Source organism: Tricharina praecox (genome assembly GCF_024521635.1).
Source record: "Tricharina praecox strain CBS 144465 chromosome Unknown BZA05scaffold_14, whole genome shotgun sequence".
In the NCBI taxonomy this organism is placed as follows: Eukaryota; Fungi; Ascomycota; class Pezizomycetes; order Pezizales; family Pyronemataceae; genus Tricharina; species Tricharina praecox.
This window is the reverse complement of record NW_026250416.1, coordinates 803,083-821,898: the sequence shown is the minus strand read 5'-3', so window position 1 is coordinate 821,898 and position 18,816 is coordinate 803,083. Positions and strand designations below refer to the sequence as shown.

The window sequence follows — 18,816 nt, the reverse complement described above, 5'->3', positions numbered from 1 at the left end:
TTTACACCGTGGAGCTTCTCGGCCATCATTCATCATAATTTTCGACTACCGACGTCACGTGCGGTGCTTTTTCTCAGAAATGTGGCATAGCTAGTCACTCGTGAATCTCCAGCAGAGGAAAGGAAATGATGATTGTTTCGGATGGGGAAGGTGGGAAACATTTACAAGGGCAAACTGAGCGGACTAGATCTCGATGCCGGCGCTTTTCAAAGCGAAGACAAAGGTTCGCTCAAGCCATATCTGGCTGCCGGAGAATGGGAAGGAGTGAACGGTGAGGGGGATTCCGCGATGGAAATGCCAGCGATGTAAGTGGTTTTCCAAAGCTAACACCACTCACCGGCCTTGACTGACGTGTTTACAAGCAGGCCCGAATCCATCCACTGCTGCCACCTTCGCGATGAAGACTACAAAAAACGCTATTGCACACCTGCCATCGAAGCACCGTATTGGTCCAGACGGGGAGATTGTTGCCGAAGGGGGAACCAAGACGCAGCAGACGATCGAGAACGCGTTTGGCCAGTTGAAGCCACGAATCATTTTCAACATTGACATCTTCAAAGACCTCCACCTACAGTCGATCGTGGACATGAATGTCAGCTTCCGTGTCTGCGAGGATACATCATTCTGCATTCTTTGCTCGTACCTGGCCGCCTGCCAGCCAGATTACTTAGGCAAATACCGCGCACTGCCACAGAGTGGCAATGCCATGAAGCGTTATTTGCTTACCTGGTACGACTGCATGACGATAGAGGTGAGGTCGCAGCTACGCGCCATCCGAACCAAGATCCACCTCTCATTTGATATGTGGAGTGGACCGAACCGGCGTGCCTACCAGGCCATTGTTGCCCATTGGATGGATCGTAATGGACAACTACACGTGGCGCTGCTCTCTCTACATCGGTTCAAGGGCACCCACAGTGGTGTCAACCATACGGACCACCTTTGGCGCACCATCACCGACTATAGAATCTAACCGTTCGTCGGTATGTTGAACGTCGACAGCAAGGAGTCTGGATGCGGGCAAATCGAGATTCACAGGGTGAGGACGGGAGCATGTAACAGGAGCTACGTGGGTTGGAGATAGTTCGATAGAACGTGATGTAACGGGACAGGCGCGAGGGGACGTCCAAGGTACGTAGCATTCAAGGCGGCGACAAGTGACAAAGACGAGATATGGCAGAGCCCGGCAGACGGCGAGACTCAGAGAGATGTCTCAGGAGCAAGGTTGATATATTCGCTAATAGACAAGACGTTCTGTAAAGAAGAAAGAAAAGAAACAGACAAAGCGCGAGGGGAGCCCTCCTTGTGGAGACAATTCCTCCTGGCGCAATTATAAAACCCAATATCAACATAACAAAGGAAAGAACCAGAAAGAAGACAATGGAAAGAGAAGGAAGACAATGCAAACTTGTGGAAACCCAATTACAAATCAAGAAATTGAACGGAAAATCAAGGAAAGGAACGGGACGGAAAACCAGCGGAAAACAACACAAAAGAACAGAAACTCGGCTAATCCTCGGCAAACCTGTAGCCGCGCAGCCCTGCGCAGCCTCCAATCATTTCTGGATCGCCTCGCGGCTATGCCACACAGCCGGGCCGTAACATTAAAGAAATTGTCAGCTGTTCAAGGAGCTCACATTGGAACTACAAGTGAAGTATTGCAATGGTTTTGTCGCGGATATCTTGCCGGCTATGGATGATTTTCTTCGACATCTTGAACATTATAAAGTTCAGTTCACAGTGGATCCTCGCCTGTTAACCATGATGAATAATGGATGGGCGATTCTAGATGGGTAAGTCTCTCTTCTTTCCTGGATCACATCTACTTGGCAGTACAACTATTGACGTGACCTTCTCGGTACTACGCAAAGACAAACTTCTGCCCTACCTACGCTATTACCGTCGCACTTCATCCCCATGTGAAGTTCGAATATTTCCGCCAACAGTGGGCTTCAAGGCCCGGCTGGATTGCAGCGGCAGAGGCGTCTCTTAATCACCGCTGGTAAGAATCTTATCGTGAATAGTCTGCCGCGCACAGGCCCAACGTGGAGGGGCCGCAAACCGTGCATCGCCCAGGCAGCCGGATCCACTACTGCGAAAGGAAGCGGCTCGCGCTCATCCAAGAAGAGTAACATGGTGATCAGATGCGCCGTTTTCAATAATCTCCTGTAAGGAGGGAGCCGATAGTTGATGTGGTACAGTATTGGAACGTCATGGCCATGGATCCCAATATGCGGGATCTGGCAAGAATGGCTATGGACAACTTGACTATTCCTGCCATGAGTGCGGAAACAGAACGTGTGTTCAGTGCCGCAAAATTGCGCATGAGTGATAGATGGTGCAAGATGGGGGACGACGCTGTGGAAGCATTGGAATGTTTGAAGAGTTGGAAACCGGATGGGTTATTTGATGCCTGTAGGAAGGATAATAGGGTAATGGAGGACACGCTTTGTGGTTTGTGCGAGGAGGATCTTGAGTAATTTCGGTGGTTACGGTCATATACTTTAGCTGGACAATGATAACTTGAGTGAGTCGCATGCTACATATTGCTCCGTGTTCGCAAGCTTAATTCTGCACCTCTGCCTCCCTCAGCCTTCAGGAAGCCCACCAGGCTCGTCACCAATGTCACCGGTTTCTTCCGCCGAAACTAGAAAAAGTTTCATTTCTTGGGTTCTTCGGCCGGGAACTAGAAGAATTTTCACATCTTGGCATCAGACTGTAGTCCCCTCCTGTCCTCGGCATCCATGGACGGGACGAACTACTTTTCGGCAGTCCGTCCGGAGGGCCGGACCGGAATAGATCTTGGCAGACCGTCCGGTCCGGACGGTAGTCCCGACCGGACTATGTAGAATACTGCAGCGCGGTGGCTACCAGCAGAATTTCAGCCTTGAGCAGATTTTTCAGCATCGTCAACAATGGAAATCAGGGGATAGACAATGATGGAAGTAGGAACAGGTATGGTGTGAAGGTTCGATACCGTGAGAGACACTGCGAAATGGAGCCGCACAGCCACATATCCCCACACTTGCGCCACTGTGTGGTGCCACGCCGCTTGCATTGTCCTAGTGTGCCAGTCAATTCCGGGCCCTGTAGGGTATCCGTCTTCATTTCTCCAGCCCAGAAGACTGTAGTCCTTGGTCTCCTCAGCCCGACTGATTCCGTCCCGAGCCGGGCAAACTCAAAGACGGACGGGACGGACGGTTGACAGCGCCGGAGGGAGGTGGTCGCATCGAGCCCGCTTTCTGAGGATGGACAGGACAGAGGGGATACTACGTCCATACGCCGCCATGTCATACCTACGATAAATCTGAGGATATAACCAGAAAAAACACGCCCCTCAGTTGCGTTATGAACAGCCTAACGGCCTACGTTTCAACGATTATTGAGCATAGTGTGCTCCGCCGGTCGGTATCAGGTTCCTTCGAGCTTCTTCACTAAGTTCAGGATCACGAATACCCGGAGGATTCCCCACCGCCATCTGGAAGGGACAGTCATCCACGACCGCGATAACCGAACCCTCCCGACATCTATCAGGATTCGGCGCGAATGTGGGACGGAACTCTGAAAAAGAGGGCCCGACGATTTCGCCACAAACTTCCGTTTGCACCCTGTTGCGCATTCACAACAATTGTCAAGTCGAATACCTAAGTCAATCACCTGCGCTTGTGGTTTGTCGGTAGTTTCGGTGACGACGATGAAGATACCGTAGTGTGTTTGTCTGGAAACACTGCGAACAGGCTGACTCTCACGCTAGATATGCAAGCTCTGCAAAAGTCAGCGAAGAAGGAAGTGAGCGCTCCAAGCAAATGACAGTGGGAGAAGACAAATTCCACTCACTCAAACCGTCCCTACGTCACCGGAAGTCCCTAGTCGTCGCCACTTCCCACCCAGGCCTGGGAATAGTCCATCCCGACGGAAGACTATTGGGGCCCGAGTGGGGCCCCGTGGGGCCCAGAAATATTTAGTGCGGAAGCGGCTGGCTACTAAGTGTACGGTGCCGGCTGTCCGGAAGATTTTGGCCGGTGCAAATTTTGCATCCGATCGGATACGGGATTGAACAGTGAGCAACGGACATGCACATAGTGCATGATCTGCCGGTAGAGGTGTCTTCTTAGCCGTCTACTCCTCGGCGTTCTGCGAACTCCTCAGTCGTGTTCTTCTCAGCGTGATTCCGGCCTGGGGCGCCACAGTTCCAAGGCTAGTACTAGCGCCAAAATATCCGGGCCCGAATGCAGTCGTCCTTCAGCTTGCCTGGAGCCCTGTCGTCCTTGATATTCCGGGCCCGACAAATTCCGTCTCGTCCAGGGCATCGCCTCGGACGGACGGGACGGACGATTCCCAGGCCTGTTCCCACCTCTTCCAAAAGGGATGGCATGAAAGAAGGTGTGGAGAGGAACAGCAAGCTGGAGCCCAACACCCAAACCTCAACACCATCCTCCTCCTCCCGCCTTAGTTCCGCCTTCCTTTATTCCCGCTCCTTGAGCTCCCACTCGGAGACCTGGCTCTCTATATCTTCCTCGTCGGTCGCAGGCATCCATCTTTCCACAGCAGTGGAAGAGAGGAACTGGAGAATCCAGCGCTCGTCTGTGAAGAGGTTCCGGATCTGGAATTGATCTTTGCATCTCCTCATTTGCATCCGGACCTTTTTCCACGGAATTTTCTGCTGGTCTTCCATTCGTGGTAGTCCTTGAAAAGGTGCTCCCGTGTCTGAGCCTTTTAGCTGCACCATCCGCAACGGGCGCCTGGTCGGCGTGTTGCCCACCGGAGGTACTGGCCGGATTTTTTTACCGGATTTCCCAATTCCAATTTCCAATTTCCACCAAGGAGCTGGCCGGTTAGGACGACGTGATCGCATATGACGCCGAATTCCCGGACTTACCGAGTAATGACGCGCTCGAATACGCCGGTCGGTCGGGTATATCCTGCTGTTTGTGGTGCAGTCCCGTTGACTCGCACACTTTACCTCCCGCCCATAGTATTGTACTAATGGACGTGGGCGGAATCGTGCCGACGGCGGCTGCAATGCTGAATGCTGAATCGCTGATGTAGTGGCTCGGGGGCGAGGAATCGCGACAGGTCGTTGGATGCGGTAGACGGTGGATCTGGATTCGGGAGGAGAGGGGTAGACCCTCTGGCTCTTTGATCTGGCATGCTGGTATTGCAGCCGGCGGGACTCGGGGGGTACCATTGCGGTACATGAGAATATCGTGGGGATTTGGTCCTCGTCATGCGAAGTTGGGAACTCCGCGACATGACATCTGCCGAAGTGAACCCATCAGAACTTAAATGCTCGTTTCCCACAGCTACAATGGAAATACCCATGGCATGGTTCTCTGTCGCCTCCTCCCTCGTTCTATCTTTCATCTGGACAGCGGTCGTCGTAGATTCGTAGTGTTGCACTCGTGGTTTGGCGATAGATCCGGCAAGGAGAAGAAGATAACGGTAGTAGGCTTGTCAAATATCTAAAAAGGTCGCGGGCCGACTGGGGCCCAGGGAGAATCACAATGCTTTGCAAAGCCCAGCGAAGGGCTCGGGTCATACAGTATGAGCAAGTAAGCGAAGCATGAACTTACTTGGCTAAATTTGGGATGGACGAGTGATATACCATGATTCGGTCAATGCAAAAGATTACACAATACAGCGTCCACCCACCGGGGCTGAGCCCCGACACCGAGGGTAGTGACTGGTTAAGTTTCAGTCGTGATTACATTCAATTATTGGTTGTATCACTTCTTTTTCTGTTTATAACCCACAAAGCTTTCCAACCCACAACCATTCGTAAGAATGACATCCTCATTCTAACAACACAATCGACGATATTGTCAAGACTTGTTTTTTTTTTGACGAAAACGCCTGCGAGAATGTAAGACATTCAAACCTCCATCAACAACACGGCTCACGAACTGACAGCAACAGAATCGACATCAATCCGGTCTACGTTGTCGCATATTACAGACACCTTCAAGATCATCAAGATGCGCACTTTCTTCGTTGTTGTCGGGCTCCTCGAAGCCGCGGTCGCTTTTGTTAATGCAGCGCCCTCCGGCCACGAGGCATTCGTCAACGTCAGCGCCAACATCGCCGCGGCTATGGACACTACCGCGCCGAAAAAAATCACGGTTGAGATGCCCACTTCGCTTCTCGCCGACCTCCACGGTATTAACATGACGGAAACCTTCACGACCGCCATCGTCATGGCCGACGCTTCCGACAAGTTAAAGTTCAACTACCTTGTCGCGAACATCGAGGAGCCCGGCGTGCTCACGCAGGCCGGGAGCGTCAAGTGCGAGACGTCTTCCGCGTCCCCGACCTTCGAGGAGATCCAGGGCTGCGCCGCCAAGCTCGAGGCGAGGAAAAAGACCTGCATGCAGAGCAACCGCTACGGCTCCCGCTGCACTAGGCTCGAGCACTACAAGGGCGGCGACGTCTCTTTGTGTGGCGAGCACAAGGCAATGGTTCACTGCCATGACCTCTCTTGGGTTGTCAAGGAGATCATGTTCCGGTGCGCCAACTACGACTTCCATAGGGCCGGCGGCACCTATGCGTTCGCTGGAAATGCCCCCCTGAAGGGTGTCGTCCATTAGGCGTTATGGGGGTGTGACATATGCTTGGAATCTTTATAGAATCTCGTGCTTATGGTAAATAAAATGATATTTGTGTGATACTGCTTGGAGTGTCTTTCGTATTTTGGTGAATCTTGTGGTCTCCGTAAGTCATGTGGTGTGACACCGTCCAGTGAATCGTGATTTAAAGTGTAAAGTTCCAATGTAACCAGAACGTGTGGATCAATGTAAGAAGCTGTTTTTCGTCTTTCTGTATGTGACCCTATCGCATCATGGCAGTGCTCCGGATGCTGTCCCCGCGGAGACTCTCGTCGCCAGAACGTCGCGAGCGACAGCACGGGCCTGGCGATCATGGCTCTGCAAGCTGTACCTGGATGAAATCACGGAATGACCGAGTCAAATCGGTTGCCTCCGGATGGAAGCTCTTATGTAGTGAAACGCACTGCGGATTTCCCTTGCAGCCGACACATGAATATCGCCGCTCAGGCTCGGCTCATATGTTCGGCCTGCCGTGTGTGAAGGGGCTTGAAGACTCGGCAGTTAAAGCTTTTGGTCGAACAAACCAATTCGTACTAGATGCCTACTATGGAGAAGTGGTTTTACACGAAGAACGCCTCCGAAAAAGGGCACGGGGACGGGCTCTGCACGAAAGATACAGAATAGCCATGTCGGCACTGTGAAAGCAGACCAGATGGCTGAGTACTATTGGCATGCGTTCGATCGAAAGCCATCCGTGGTTGGCGCTGGGTATATTATTTCCTAATTGTTTGATAGCTCGTGGACTCTTCCGAATATTCGGATGAGACATCGCACTCTGTGGGTTTCTTCGCAATTCACGACTCTGGTGTGAGACGAAGCCACGGAATACGTACATATGGTTGCAGCTGCGCATGCCCAGAACCACAATTTGAGACATCACATGGCAGCAGGAGGGTCGAGCCGGGCGGGGATGTACATGCGCACAAACAAGGAGCCACATGCTGTCCAGTGTCCACTCGCGCGAGTGGTGTCAAACCGGTATCGTGTTTGCTGCTGATGCAATCTCGCTAGATCGGTTCCTTGGTCAATTTCTTCTTCTCTCCGTTCACTTTCTACCTCCACTCCCTTCTGCCTTCAGGCTTCACCTCCCCTCGCATCTATCTCCACCCCCCCCACCCCCCCCCCCCCCCCGCGCGTTTCCCCTCTTTCCTCACCTCCCTCCTCACGCCTCGACTCGCAACCATAGACGTCACCCGCATCGCACAGACTACTTTCCTTCACTGGAATCGTAAGTAATATCTTTTCTCCTACTTCCACCTTTCGCTGTATCCACAAATTTCCACGGGCTTCATAGTGGCCTATTCACCCCTTTCTTTCCACATTTTCTCTATCGAGTACCCGCGTCACGTTTGCTTGCAGCTCTCGCTCAGCCTTCCATCAGCACACACTCAAATCAACGTCCATAGCCCTGTGCAGAGCGAACACCTGGCATTCAAGCAACCCCCATCCTCTCGAACCGAACACACTCCACGACAAAAAAAAAAACTCCCCGATGTCAGGGTATGATCTACCCTTCTGTTATCAATAGTGCTTTGGACAAGTACTGATGTGGATTACAGCAACATGTCCAAGCCGTGGGAAACCGCGAGGGATGCCAAGCTGGCCGCTCTGCAGGCAGCTCGCCGTGAGGCATATAAGTCACAGTACGACAGCAAGCATCGCGTGTCGAAGTCTGGTGGTGCCTCTGGTGGCCCCTCCGGCGCGAAGAAGAGTGGAGAAAAGAGCGATCAGAAGCTTCCCGCCAATTTTGCTTTCAAGCTCATCACTGAAGGCGGCCATGGCGAAGTGATGATTGACGCAGTTCTGACGGCCGAACGCATTGATGCTTCCTCGGTCCCTAAGGCGACCCCGACCAAGGCGACTTCAACCAAGGCAACCCCAGCGAATGCCATTCAGGGTGGTTTGCCAAACACCGGTGTCACCCGTACTGACGGAGGCCATGAAACCGACAGCTCTGACGAGTTTGATAAGCTCGTCGGTGACCCGTTTGTCGACTCTGGTCCTGGGAAGGCTATCATCAACCATTTTGCCGGCTCTGGTAGCTTGACGGCTGGCATTAACCCTTTTGTCCGCACAGTTGAGGCTTTCGTTACCCCGGTAATCAGCTCTGGTGGTGTGCAGGCTCTCGGTAGCCCTTTTGCCGGCTCTAGTCCTGCGCAGACTGTCGCAGCCATCGAGAACGAATGTCTTCAGCAGGTGGACGGTTGTCGCCCGCTTTTTAAGGTGAAAAAGGAGCCTGTCGACGATGCACAGTGAGTAATTGATTGACACATGGAAAGATGGATGTTGATACGTTTTAGGGTCTTTTCAGCTGAGCGGAAGCTGAACGACAATGGAAAAGCGTGTTCGTTCAACCCTTTCCAGCAATGGATCGACGTCTCAGGACGACTTGATGGTCAGAGTGCTACTCCCGATCACGCGGCGAGATCTCTCACTTCTCAAGACGGCACCAAGCAGGATCCGGGACGTTCCACGGCTACCACCATTCCTGGCCATCAGCTGATGCTGCCTGTTGGCGGAAACATGGTCCCAAACAAGACCAACTTCGATGATCCGTTTACGGTCCAAACCATGATTGACAAAGCTGTGAAAACTGCTTTAACGGAAAAGGACGAACAGTTGAAATACCTCAAGGTCTCGCACGCCGCGGAGATCTTGAATCTGAATATGGCCGCCGAACAAAAATTGAATAACGCGCTGAAGACTAATAACATGGTAGTCTCCCAGCTTCAGACTTCCCTCGAGTGGCTTAAACAGTCAACCGTGAACGACAAAGTGATTCTCGCCGAGGAGTTCGAAGATGCCGCCTGCAACATAGCTGCTGAGAAGGAGGTTGAAGTTCGCACCGTCATGGAGGAGAAGATGGAAGTGGAGAGATTGGTTCAAGTGCTCAACTTCCGCATTGGGAAGATGAAGGAACTTTTGTTCTTGTCCGACCAGAGGGAGCACGATCTTGTCATACGTATCAGGAATGCGGAGGCCGCAAACGAGGAATTAAACCGTCGCCTCGCCGTTTACGCCCAGATCGAGAATGCGCTGACGGCTCGCGTTGATACCCTCGAACGTGAGGAATCCAATCTACAGCACCGTCTCACGCTCGCTGAGGACGAGAACCTTTCTCTGGCCACCGACATAGACCACGTCATCGAATTGGGTGAAGGACTGCTTGACGCTTTCGAGTTCAAGGAGCGTGCCTATGAGCGCATCATCAAGAGGTTGTCGCCGAGCGAGTGTCCGAACGTCAGGGTCGCCTCGCAGGCCATCAAGGAGGTGCGACAAATAACTCGCGTCCTACGTTCGTTTTGCAGGAAATCAAATCTGACTTTGCGCATGACAGGCTTACGATGAGCTCACGGAGGGTTATCGCGAGGTTCGTGGTCGCCTACGCTCGGATGCCTACTAGCGTTAGGACACCAACTCATCGATCGTCTTGTCGTCAAAATGACGGAAGCTTGCGTTTTGTTTTTTCTTGAAAGTCACGATGCGGATATGGTTGTGAAGGATTCGGTAGGATAGAGGGATTTGCCTTTAGTTCTAGGCTCCTTGACATATCTACATCTGGTGTCGCTTGTGCTTTGCTTTCTGTTTCTTCTGCCTTTTAGTGCAGACTGATAGGTAGCTACTTTGTTGAATTGAAGAAATCCGTGAGATCGTCGTGTCCATGGTTGACTCCTCATCTGGGTGAGTGGCAACAGGCCAAATTCCATATATCTCGTCACAACACTGATGAACGCTTTGGTGTGTATCTCTGTTGCCCATGCGATCACCTGCTGGATTACTGGATTACCTTACAGAGTTATGAAGCTCTCGGAAGGCACTTGGAGGCTCGGAAGGATATTTCTATTTTTTGAACTACGCACGACCTGAAGTGACAGAGTCCAGTTATCCGAATCATGCCTGTCCAAGTTCCAACATGTCAAGTCAATATGTATCTTCGCTTACATCTCCACGTTCGATGAATGAACCGTATTATGGCACATCCGTTTGGATGAGCGGTAGGGTGTAACGTTTCCGCAGTAGAAGGTTGACTTATGATGCCAGGTTGGCTATTAGTTCTCCGCCTCAGACACGTATCTCGAACATCACGGGAAAGACGGTGTTACCTTTTGCGCAGGTATTCTCATTCGCACCATATTTATTCTCCGCAGACAATTCTGGGAATTTCAATTGAATAATGGAAGCCACCGCCATCACCAGTTGTACTTCGATCTCTGAAGAGAACTAAATCTTTTCAATAGGCGTCCCCGTATTTTCCACATATATGGCCGTTGCCGGCCGGCACTGACCAACCATCACCAACATCTACTCCTACTTCCTGCAAGCACAACACACATCCCTGAACTCCAACAACCTCAAAGTTCAAACAATCGGTTCACGCATACCCGCAACTGCTGCCTTATAATCCTCCAGCAAGCAAACAACACATCAATCCATCCGCAGAACCCTCCAGCCTCAAACGGCTTTCCGAATCGATTCCACAGCAGCTTCCAACAATGGTTTTCACCGGACTCATCGCTCGCCTCCGCAACACCCGACGGAAACTCTCGTGGCAATGCTGTTTCTGCGCCCAGATCTGGGACCGCCCGCAAGGCTTACCGAGCAGCCGCTGGGTGTGTCCCGACGCGTCGTGCGGGCATACATGTTGCCCGGCCTGTCCGATCACCGGGTAGGCGGGGAGTGGATAGCAGTCGTCCAGTTCTTTCGATTTCGGCCATTTGCTTGCTTGTTTCGACCTGCGCAGTTCGCATGTTTGCTTTTTTTGAGATTTATGTAACTTTTTTTGTTGTTTCTTAATCTACTAGTTGGTTTCACTGCTATGCTGTTCTGACTTCGGTGAAGTGATTATACGTGATACTCCGCGAGTAGGTGCCTTAAACATGCCGTTGTGTCCCTTCTTCTCCGGGTTTCTCTCGCCCACAGTGGCACTCGCGGAGTGGAGCCTAGCTGCTTCTACAGCGGTTACAACCTCCCATCCCACGAATCCTAGCTGGTCGAGAGCTTTAGTCGATAGGCTGCGATATTGTAGACCAATCTAGTAAAATCGAATAGTGCTCATCAGCGTGATGTAAACAGACGTCATCACTCGGTTTTGCACCCTTCGTCAATATTGAAATTTGGAGAACTTGACTTGATTGATGTATTGATACGAGAAAAAAGAGAAAGAGGACTTCATATAAAGGGACAACGAGCTCGTGTAGACGAAGAGAAGGCCGGACCTCAGACAGAGGATGCGACGACAGTCGTCGCCGGACTGGGCTGGGGGCTTAAAGGCTTTCAGCTGACGAGGCCGATTATGAGGAGACGCCACAGACAAAGCCACGAATGAAAAGGAAATGAGTGAAGTATGCAAAGGAAAGCGGAAAGTAGCAGTGACACCGGAAACAGGTAACAAGACGCATAATATCAACAATCAAAAATCACCATTTCCAACTCCTTATCAGCAGAGATGTTTCAACCGCTTAGGACATGTAGCGCTGATGGGAGAGCATACATTCATGTTCGTAATCTAGTGACATCGGCTATGTAGCTACTTACGAATCGCACGGGTTTGGCAGCCACCGGCATATGTCGTTCGTAATTGACCCCAGTCGACTGCCACTTTCTGAGGTTTGGGAGTCGAACGCTTTGGCTGGCCAAATACAACTGCACGGAGTCGTGTAGAGTTAATATTACGGCAACACTTTCAAACCTTCGCATTCCACCCTGTTGACGTGTTTGTTTCACTGTTTGTTGCTCGTTTGTGCGATTGTCACTCGCTTTTTTACTGACATTTTCTACGTGTACTGCAAAAACGCTGTGGCTGAATGCTATGTGTCTTGCGACTATAAAAAGACTCTCTATTCGTGCCAAGATAGGTCTTTTACTCTATTATTCATCGCCTGGATAGACGTGCTTACTCTACCTCATTATTTTTGCAATAGTTCCCTGCAACTCGTTTCAAACGTGAACACTCTTGTATGCTTCGGCCTTCCTTCAACTGCACTTACCAACATCAAAACCACTTTTTACAGCTTGCGTGATACTCGTATTAATCGCCATCGATGCCTCGTCCACGTGTTGAGAAGAAAAATACCACCAAGGCTACAGCTGCAGTGGCGATCTCACAGCCGGACTAACCACCTTCGGCGAGAGTGCACAAACTTCCACCTCGCATACAACTATCGCATACGGAACTCTTGGTGCCTCTACCGTTCCAGATCACGATGTTTCAAGCAAAGAAGCCAGGTTTGAAAGGACCTTTCACCACACTTAGTATGGCGTTGGAAGACGGAATCGCATACGAGATCGAAGGTATTGGACGATGGCGATTACAGACTGGAGAAAACCTTGATCACCGATTTCAAACATTTCCCACTAAAATTACCAGTCCAGGTATTGGTCGACCGCCATCCGTCCACTCGTACCAGTCCCGCAGAGCTCCCAGTTCAATCCAAGCCGCAAGATGAGCACCAATTACCGGGAACGGTCAGGGAGGATGTTAATTATAAACTACTCCAGAATGCCATCTTGTAGGATATTTCCTATCTCCGCAGTTGCAGACTAACTTCAAGACGCCTCGCATTGATTCCCATCCCTCTAACCACCCAATCTGGCGAGGCCGGGTAGACTCCCACGTATCTGATGCCACGCATCACTATTAGCTCGTCACCTTTCTATCCTACAGACTAGCGCTCCTCTCATCGTGGAGGCAGAAACCAACAACCACCTTAGAATTTGCCGGCCAGAGAAGCAAGCACGGGGACACAACTTCTAGGGTACTGTCGCTGCTCACCTCCAACCTGCCTTCGTTCCCCCTCACCATCCACTCAGAGAAATTATTTTCTTCCTACAACATGTCAAAATCCTTTAGTATCTTCAACCCACCATCTACACCATCCAACAATCCTCATCCGTCCCAGGACAGCACAACAGGAATTCTCTTCCATCCCAATACATCCTCAGCACCTCCATCCACCTACCTCACAATGTCGAATACCGATCACGGTCTTAGCCTTCCTACTCCACCCACGACGTCCGTGGACATCGGTACGTCCGTCAATCTTCCCACGAGCGCAGTCTTATCGGCACAGGCTGGCTCGATACTCGCTCCACAGAGGCCTGTGATGGTCGGATTCTATAACGGCGAACAAGAGAGTGAGTAGCCCCCGCCGAGTCAGACGCAACCGGGTGTACGATATGTCACCCCTTACCCAAACATCTACTTACATGTCGGAGAAGTCTCGTACTGGAAAAATGCAGACGAAGACGAAGCCACTTCGATCGCCTCCACCCAGAATCCCCAGATCTCCTTCGGTCATGAACAGAAGCATCAAGGTGTCCACGACAACCCACCATCGTCTCTTTATGGTGGTGTTGCTGCGAACAGCATCAATCAGCCCGTTGTCGAATGGCCAGAAATTGAGTAGAGTCCCCCGAGAGGTACCAGAAATACGACTCTGTTATGGCTGTCGATACCAACCCCGACAGAGTGTCTTTGGAGGAGCTTAACAAATTAGAGGACACCAACGCCTCCACGCAGTTGCACTCGTCATCAACGCAGTCAGGTGAGCAGGGACCGGCCAACTCCAACTGCGAGGAGTCGTAGCCTGTCACAGGTAAGCGATCAATATCTTCTGGTAGATGTTTCGGTGCTGATTCGTGCATTACAGCGACGCCATCAAAAAAGCGTCAGAACACTTCTAAGGCGAAGCCCAAGCGTAAGTCAGCTGCAAAGCGCAAAAACACAGCACCAATCCCAAAGTCTGAACCGTTCGATCCCGATAAGGCCACTCTCGATGAGATCCGGTCATTCTGCAGGGAGCACGATATCGGCCTCAAGAGGGATTGGCGAAGAGCGGAATTCGTCGCCATCGTCAAGTCCTACCTGGCTGGCAAGCCCGTTCCGCGCTTGCGGAAGCTTAAAAAGAGGTAGACTCGGGTTGAGTTCACCTGTCACGAGGTGCGGGATTGTAATCAAGCTGTCGAAATTCGCGTTTGACGGGAGATTACATGTGTCATCATCATGGTAATGTTGTGAACGAAGACTTGCGTTTGATTTGGCAGCCGTGCGATAAAGGAAGAGGTTGATTTTTCGGATGTGCGATTGGGTGATTGAGGTCATTTACTTCGGTCATATTTGGTAGCTCATATGTGGCGTCTTCTGTCATTTGCTCTCATTTGCTGTCTTTTTCTGTGGTTAATCGGTTCGTGTAGTCTGTTCGGCGAGCTGGGACATTCGGAAGTTCTTGAATCATGGTAATTGACAACTGTTGGTAATAATTCGAGATAGATATCGTGCAACGAAGGGGGCCCTATGACGACTAGTATCATCACGACTGTTCGATTACGGTGCATAGGGGCCGAATGAGCGTTAAAGTGGTACATCAAGGGCTCTCTCCTTGTAGGGTGATACGTTGGACAACCTGTAAATAATAAGGCTTCGATGACCACCTTTGCTTTTTGGCTCAAGGAGTGAAAATTTAATCGAGTGACAAGCGAAAACATAAAAAGCTCAAGCGCAGATTCGAACCGCGGATTTCCCCATGAATTCTGAGGCACCTTTCCGCTAGACCACAAGAGCTATGATAATAGCGGTGCCTAAAGTTGAATATGAATTGCGCTTTGTGCTACGCCTCATCACTAGGATCTGCCTTCTGCGGCGACCAAAATAGTATCGCACGAACAGTTGCCTCTACTCAAGTGATGATTCCACTGCTCGATGGCAATACGTAAATCCGAACCACGGCGGTAATCCTCAGTGACATTTTCTTTCCTCTCGGGAATGTTAGATGCAGAGGTGTAGGATGTTAACGGCCTTAAGTCATGCGCTGAATGACACCAACATAGAATCGCACGAACGCGATGCTTCGCTTCAATTCTGTTGTGCTACATGCGACGAGCACTCTCACTCTTTGTAGCTAATTCATGTGCGCTTTCGGGCGGAGGAAATAATGTTTAGGTGGCGCTACCGATGACTACTACGCCAACTGCTTTGAAGAAGCCGCTGGAGTGTGTTTTTGTCGGACCTGCAGGAATAAATACCATCTCCAACCTTGAGGAATACGATAGTAGCGGTGCGATCATCACAGAAAGCCAGAGGTATGGATTAAGGATGTTATGAGTTCCATAGAGCATGCGGACCTTTTAGCGGTAAAGTAACCAGGAGCTGTGCGTTCCGAAATTGTGACTAGAAGGTCGTTACTGATGTTCACCAAAGCTATTCGGTACATATCGTCGCCCTCACAGCTCGACGCCATCTGGGTCTACTCGGTGATTGTTGCATCATCTTTCTAGCAGCGCCGCTTGCCGGATAGTTCAATCGCGTCTCCATCGACGTCGAGTGGTGGTATGCACTTTAGTCTCTGCAACAGATACCGCTGGGTCACTGGGTATGGTCTAATAAAAAAGATCGGAGGCGTGGTCGATTGCATGGTATGTGTATTGAAACCAACATGGCACCCTTAGGTCCTCGGACTTACCTGCTGAACCAGGGTGCGAACAACTTGTCTATCGAGCAGGCGATACATACTCCGAGTCTCCGACACCGGCAGTCTGTATCTTCTGTTGGCCACTGTACTCCTGTAGGCCCAGAAAGTACTTCGGATCACTGCGTGACTCAACTTCCTCCTGCATTCCAGCTGTGCCTTGTTTCCGAATTCCATCTCGGGAAACTCTCACACACACCACCGTCTACTGGCTCTCGACTGCAGTTATCAGGCTCCACATTCAGGGTCTCCTTCGATGGATAATCAATGCTTGTTCTCCAGCCAACTGCCATCTTCAAGCCGGCTCCCGTTCTCCAGTCGGCAGCCGTCCTCAAGCCAAATCATGTTCTCCAGCTGTCAGCTTTCAGACGGAATACACTGAGGTCCATGATCCGAGTCGTTTGCGCCCATGACTCCGTCCTCTTTAGCAACCGATACTGCTCCCAATGCTGGTCAGCAATAGGGAAGATACCGCACTACCCACATCTTGAATATGCAACGCGCGATACTGAGCATATCATAGCGGAGCCTGGAGCGAGGAACCATGAGTTGAAGCAGCGTGCAACACTCAAGGATATCACACATCGGGGTGGGTCGGCTCCGCGGTCAGTGTTAGCTGAAGATAGATGGAACTAAGGCTATGAGCATGCTCCCTTGGCAGATGTCCTCGGTCGCCGATATCGATTATCCTACGTCCAAACCGCGTGGATCTCCGGGGGGAATGCTATCAATCATCGATTTGGCTTCATCTGTGTGGTCAGTACAGGCAGCGGAGACATGGAGCTCTCGATATGGGCATACAGTATACTCTACCAGCAGCAGTTCTCGGACGCTGATATCGATTATCGCACGTCCGAAAGGCGCGAACCGGTAAAGGTATGCTATCATTGATCCAGTTGATTTTATCTCTGCAGACATTTCTAGCAGAAGAAAGCCATGGCTATGGGCAAACTCCTAGCACCCGCCCTCAACAGCCGATCGAAAGATTCGAAGTCCGAAACCCCCGGGTTTGATGGAGGAATCCTCACTACGGTCGGCTACAGATACCGAACTCCGTGAGCTCTGTGTCGTCCTCACCACGTGGCCTCGGACTGGACGACCGTGCCACCACACCAATCATTCTCGAATGGATAGCAATAATCCTCCCTTCATAGGCTGATTAAGTTCAAAGCGGGATTGATATTCTTTTAGGCGAATTTGAAGGGGTTCTATTTGTAGACGAGGGCTGGAGCAAGCGTCAGTACGGGAGGCGTTATGCGGAAACTGATCAGGCTCCATGTACCACCGTCGGAAGGACTCCAGTTCGGATATCTCGGGTTCCAAACTGTCTGCCTGTCATCTACAACGGAGAATCGTTTCATACCTTTGCTTTCTACCCCCTTCGAATGTACGTCACACAGCGTTGTCGCACCCAGAGCGCTGAGTCACCCCAGCCAGTTGCGGCTCGGGAATAGAGGGTGATGACATCACAAACCATCAACACCGAGCACAGCCAACCACCCGCTGGAAGACCATCCAACAAATACTGTCTTCCGATCATCTAACACTCATGAATCGACTATTGACTACCCATCTACGGATTGCACACGCCGTCAAATTTCGTTCATATCTGGACGGCCGAGCTGACGCTGCCTCCATGCGGCAATGGCAGTCACAGTGGGAGAAGCTCAATGCGGCGGGGTAGACGTTACGTAGGGCACACAATACCATCTAGCTAGCAGGGGTTCTCATCCTCCTCCTTCTTATCACGGCCTCAGTCTTGCACTCTGCATCCTCCTTCATCGTCTCGGTTCTCTCATCTCCACTCCTCCCTACCATCGTAGTCTCGCACTCTCTATTCCCCTTCACGTTCGCGTTTCTGCTCTCCCACACCACCTAAAGTCATAATCTCATCCCCACTACAATCACATTCCACATCATCAACATGAGCGGCTGCAACTACGTCGTCGAGTTAAACCATGGACCCTACACCCTGACCTACCACCCCGGCACGGTCTCCGTCGCCGTCGCTGCTGCCGCGCAGCCCCCGGCGATCCAAGTCCCCGCGTCCGGAATCGAGTACTTTGTTTACCGCTGCTCCCCGACCGTCGAGCACCCCATGGACCATTGGAAATTCTACCCTGCAACGACCTGCCAGTCCCAGCTTCCGGATATCCGCGAGGCTCGCCCGCTCTACGTCTTCTCGTCCGTCACCGGACAGTATACCGCTGTCAATCAGATCGGCATCAACTGGAAGTAATCACCGCAAGGCGATGGCGGGGCGTGGTTGTTAAGGGATCATGGTAAGTAACTAACTCTCCTAAATGTCACAAGCGATGGCAACTGACCACATATGAAGCCGCCGGGGGATAACACGAAACACGGTTTGCTCATCAAGAGAAAATCATTTTCCTTTCATTGTTGCATTGACTTGGGCGGAGATGGGTAATAGGTTTGGTGGGATTGGGTTTGCTTTCTAGTTGTGTACTCGGAATGGTGTTGCATTTTTCTCTTTCGCGCATGGGGTTACTGGGAGATATCGAGATTGGGGATGGGATGATGCGCTTCGCTGGAATGCACCTTCTGTTTGCTTGCATGTACTGGATTGTCTTCAATGAGAAATCGTTTTCCTCCGTACTGTTTCTCGGAACAGCGGGGTCTCGCTTTCGTCGTATCGGTGAGGCAAACTTGCAGGATTTTCGTCGTCCTCACAGGCCCTACACTACAAGAATAACAATCGGACGGATACGCCCCCATCAATACGAGCCGGG

At 51.2% G+C, this 18,816-nt stretch overlaps 4 protein-coding genes and 1 pseudogene across 5 annotated transcripts; 3 read left to right on the top strand and 2 right to left on the bottom strand.

The window, feature by feature from the left end:
* Window positions 1-4,465: 4,465 nt before the first annotated feature.
* On the bottom strand, window positions 4,466-5,198 carry BZA05DRAFT_445627 (uncharacterized protein; the record flags this gene model as incomplete). Its single annotated transcript, XM_051487011.1, has 2 exons — window positions 4,466-4,827; window positions 4,880-5,198. 2 exons carry the CDS (start codon window positions 5,196-5,198, stop codon window positions 4,466-4,468), a joined length of 681 nt encoding a protein of 226 aa, XP_051339003.1.
* Window positions 5,199-5,975: 777 nt separating this feature from the next.
* On the top strand, window positions 5,976-6,584 carry BZA05DRAFT_445626 (uncharacterized protein; the record flags this gene model as incomplete). The annotated part of the gene is made up of 1 exon (XM_051487010.1): window positions 5,976-6,584. One exon carries the CDS (start codon window positions 5,976-5,978, stop codon window positions 6,582-6,584), a length of 609 nt encoding a protein of 202 aa, XP_051339002.1.
* Window positions 6,585-8,165: 1,581 nt separating this feature from the next.
* BZA05DRAFT_445625 (uncharacterized protein) lies at window positions 8,166-10,005 on the top strand (the record flags this gene model as incomplete). The annotated part of the gene is made up of 3 exons (XM_051487009.1): window positions 8,166-8,854; window positions 8,903-9,872; window positions 9,940-10,005. 3 exons carry the CDS (start codon window positions 8,166-8,168, stop codon window positions 10,003-10,005), a joined length of 1,725 nt encoding a protein of 574 aa, XP_051339001.1.
* A 3,562-nt stretch (window positions 10,006-13,567) lies between these two features.
* Window positions 13,568-14,514, top strand: BZA05DRAFT_445624 (uncharacterized protein; the record flags this gene model as incomplete). The annotated part of the gene is made up of 4 exons (XM_051487008.1): window positions 13,568-13,736; window positions 13,821-14,004; window positions 14,070-14,146; window positions 14,252-14,514. 4 exons carry the CDS (start codon window positions 13,568-13,570, stop codon window positions 14,512-14,514), a joined length of 693 nt encoding a protein of 230 aa, XP_051339000.1.
* Window positions 14,515-15,090: 576 nt separating this feature from the next.
* On the bottom strand, window positions 15,091-15,162 carry BZA05DRAFT_t198 (annotated as a pseudogene). Its single transcript has one exon. The product of its transcript is annotated as a tRNA-OTHER (tRNA).
* Window positions 15,163-18,816: the final 3,654 nt, after the last annotated feature.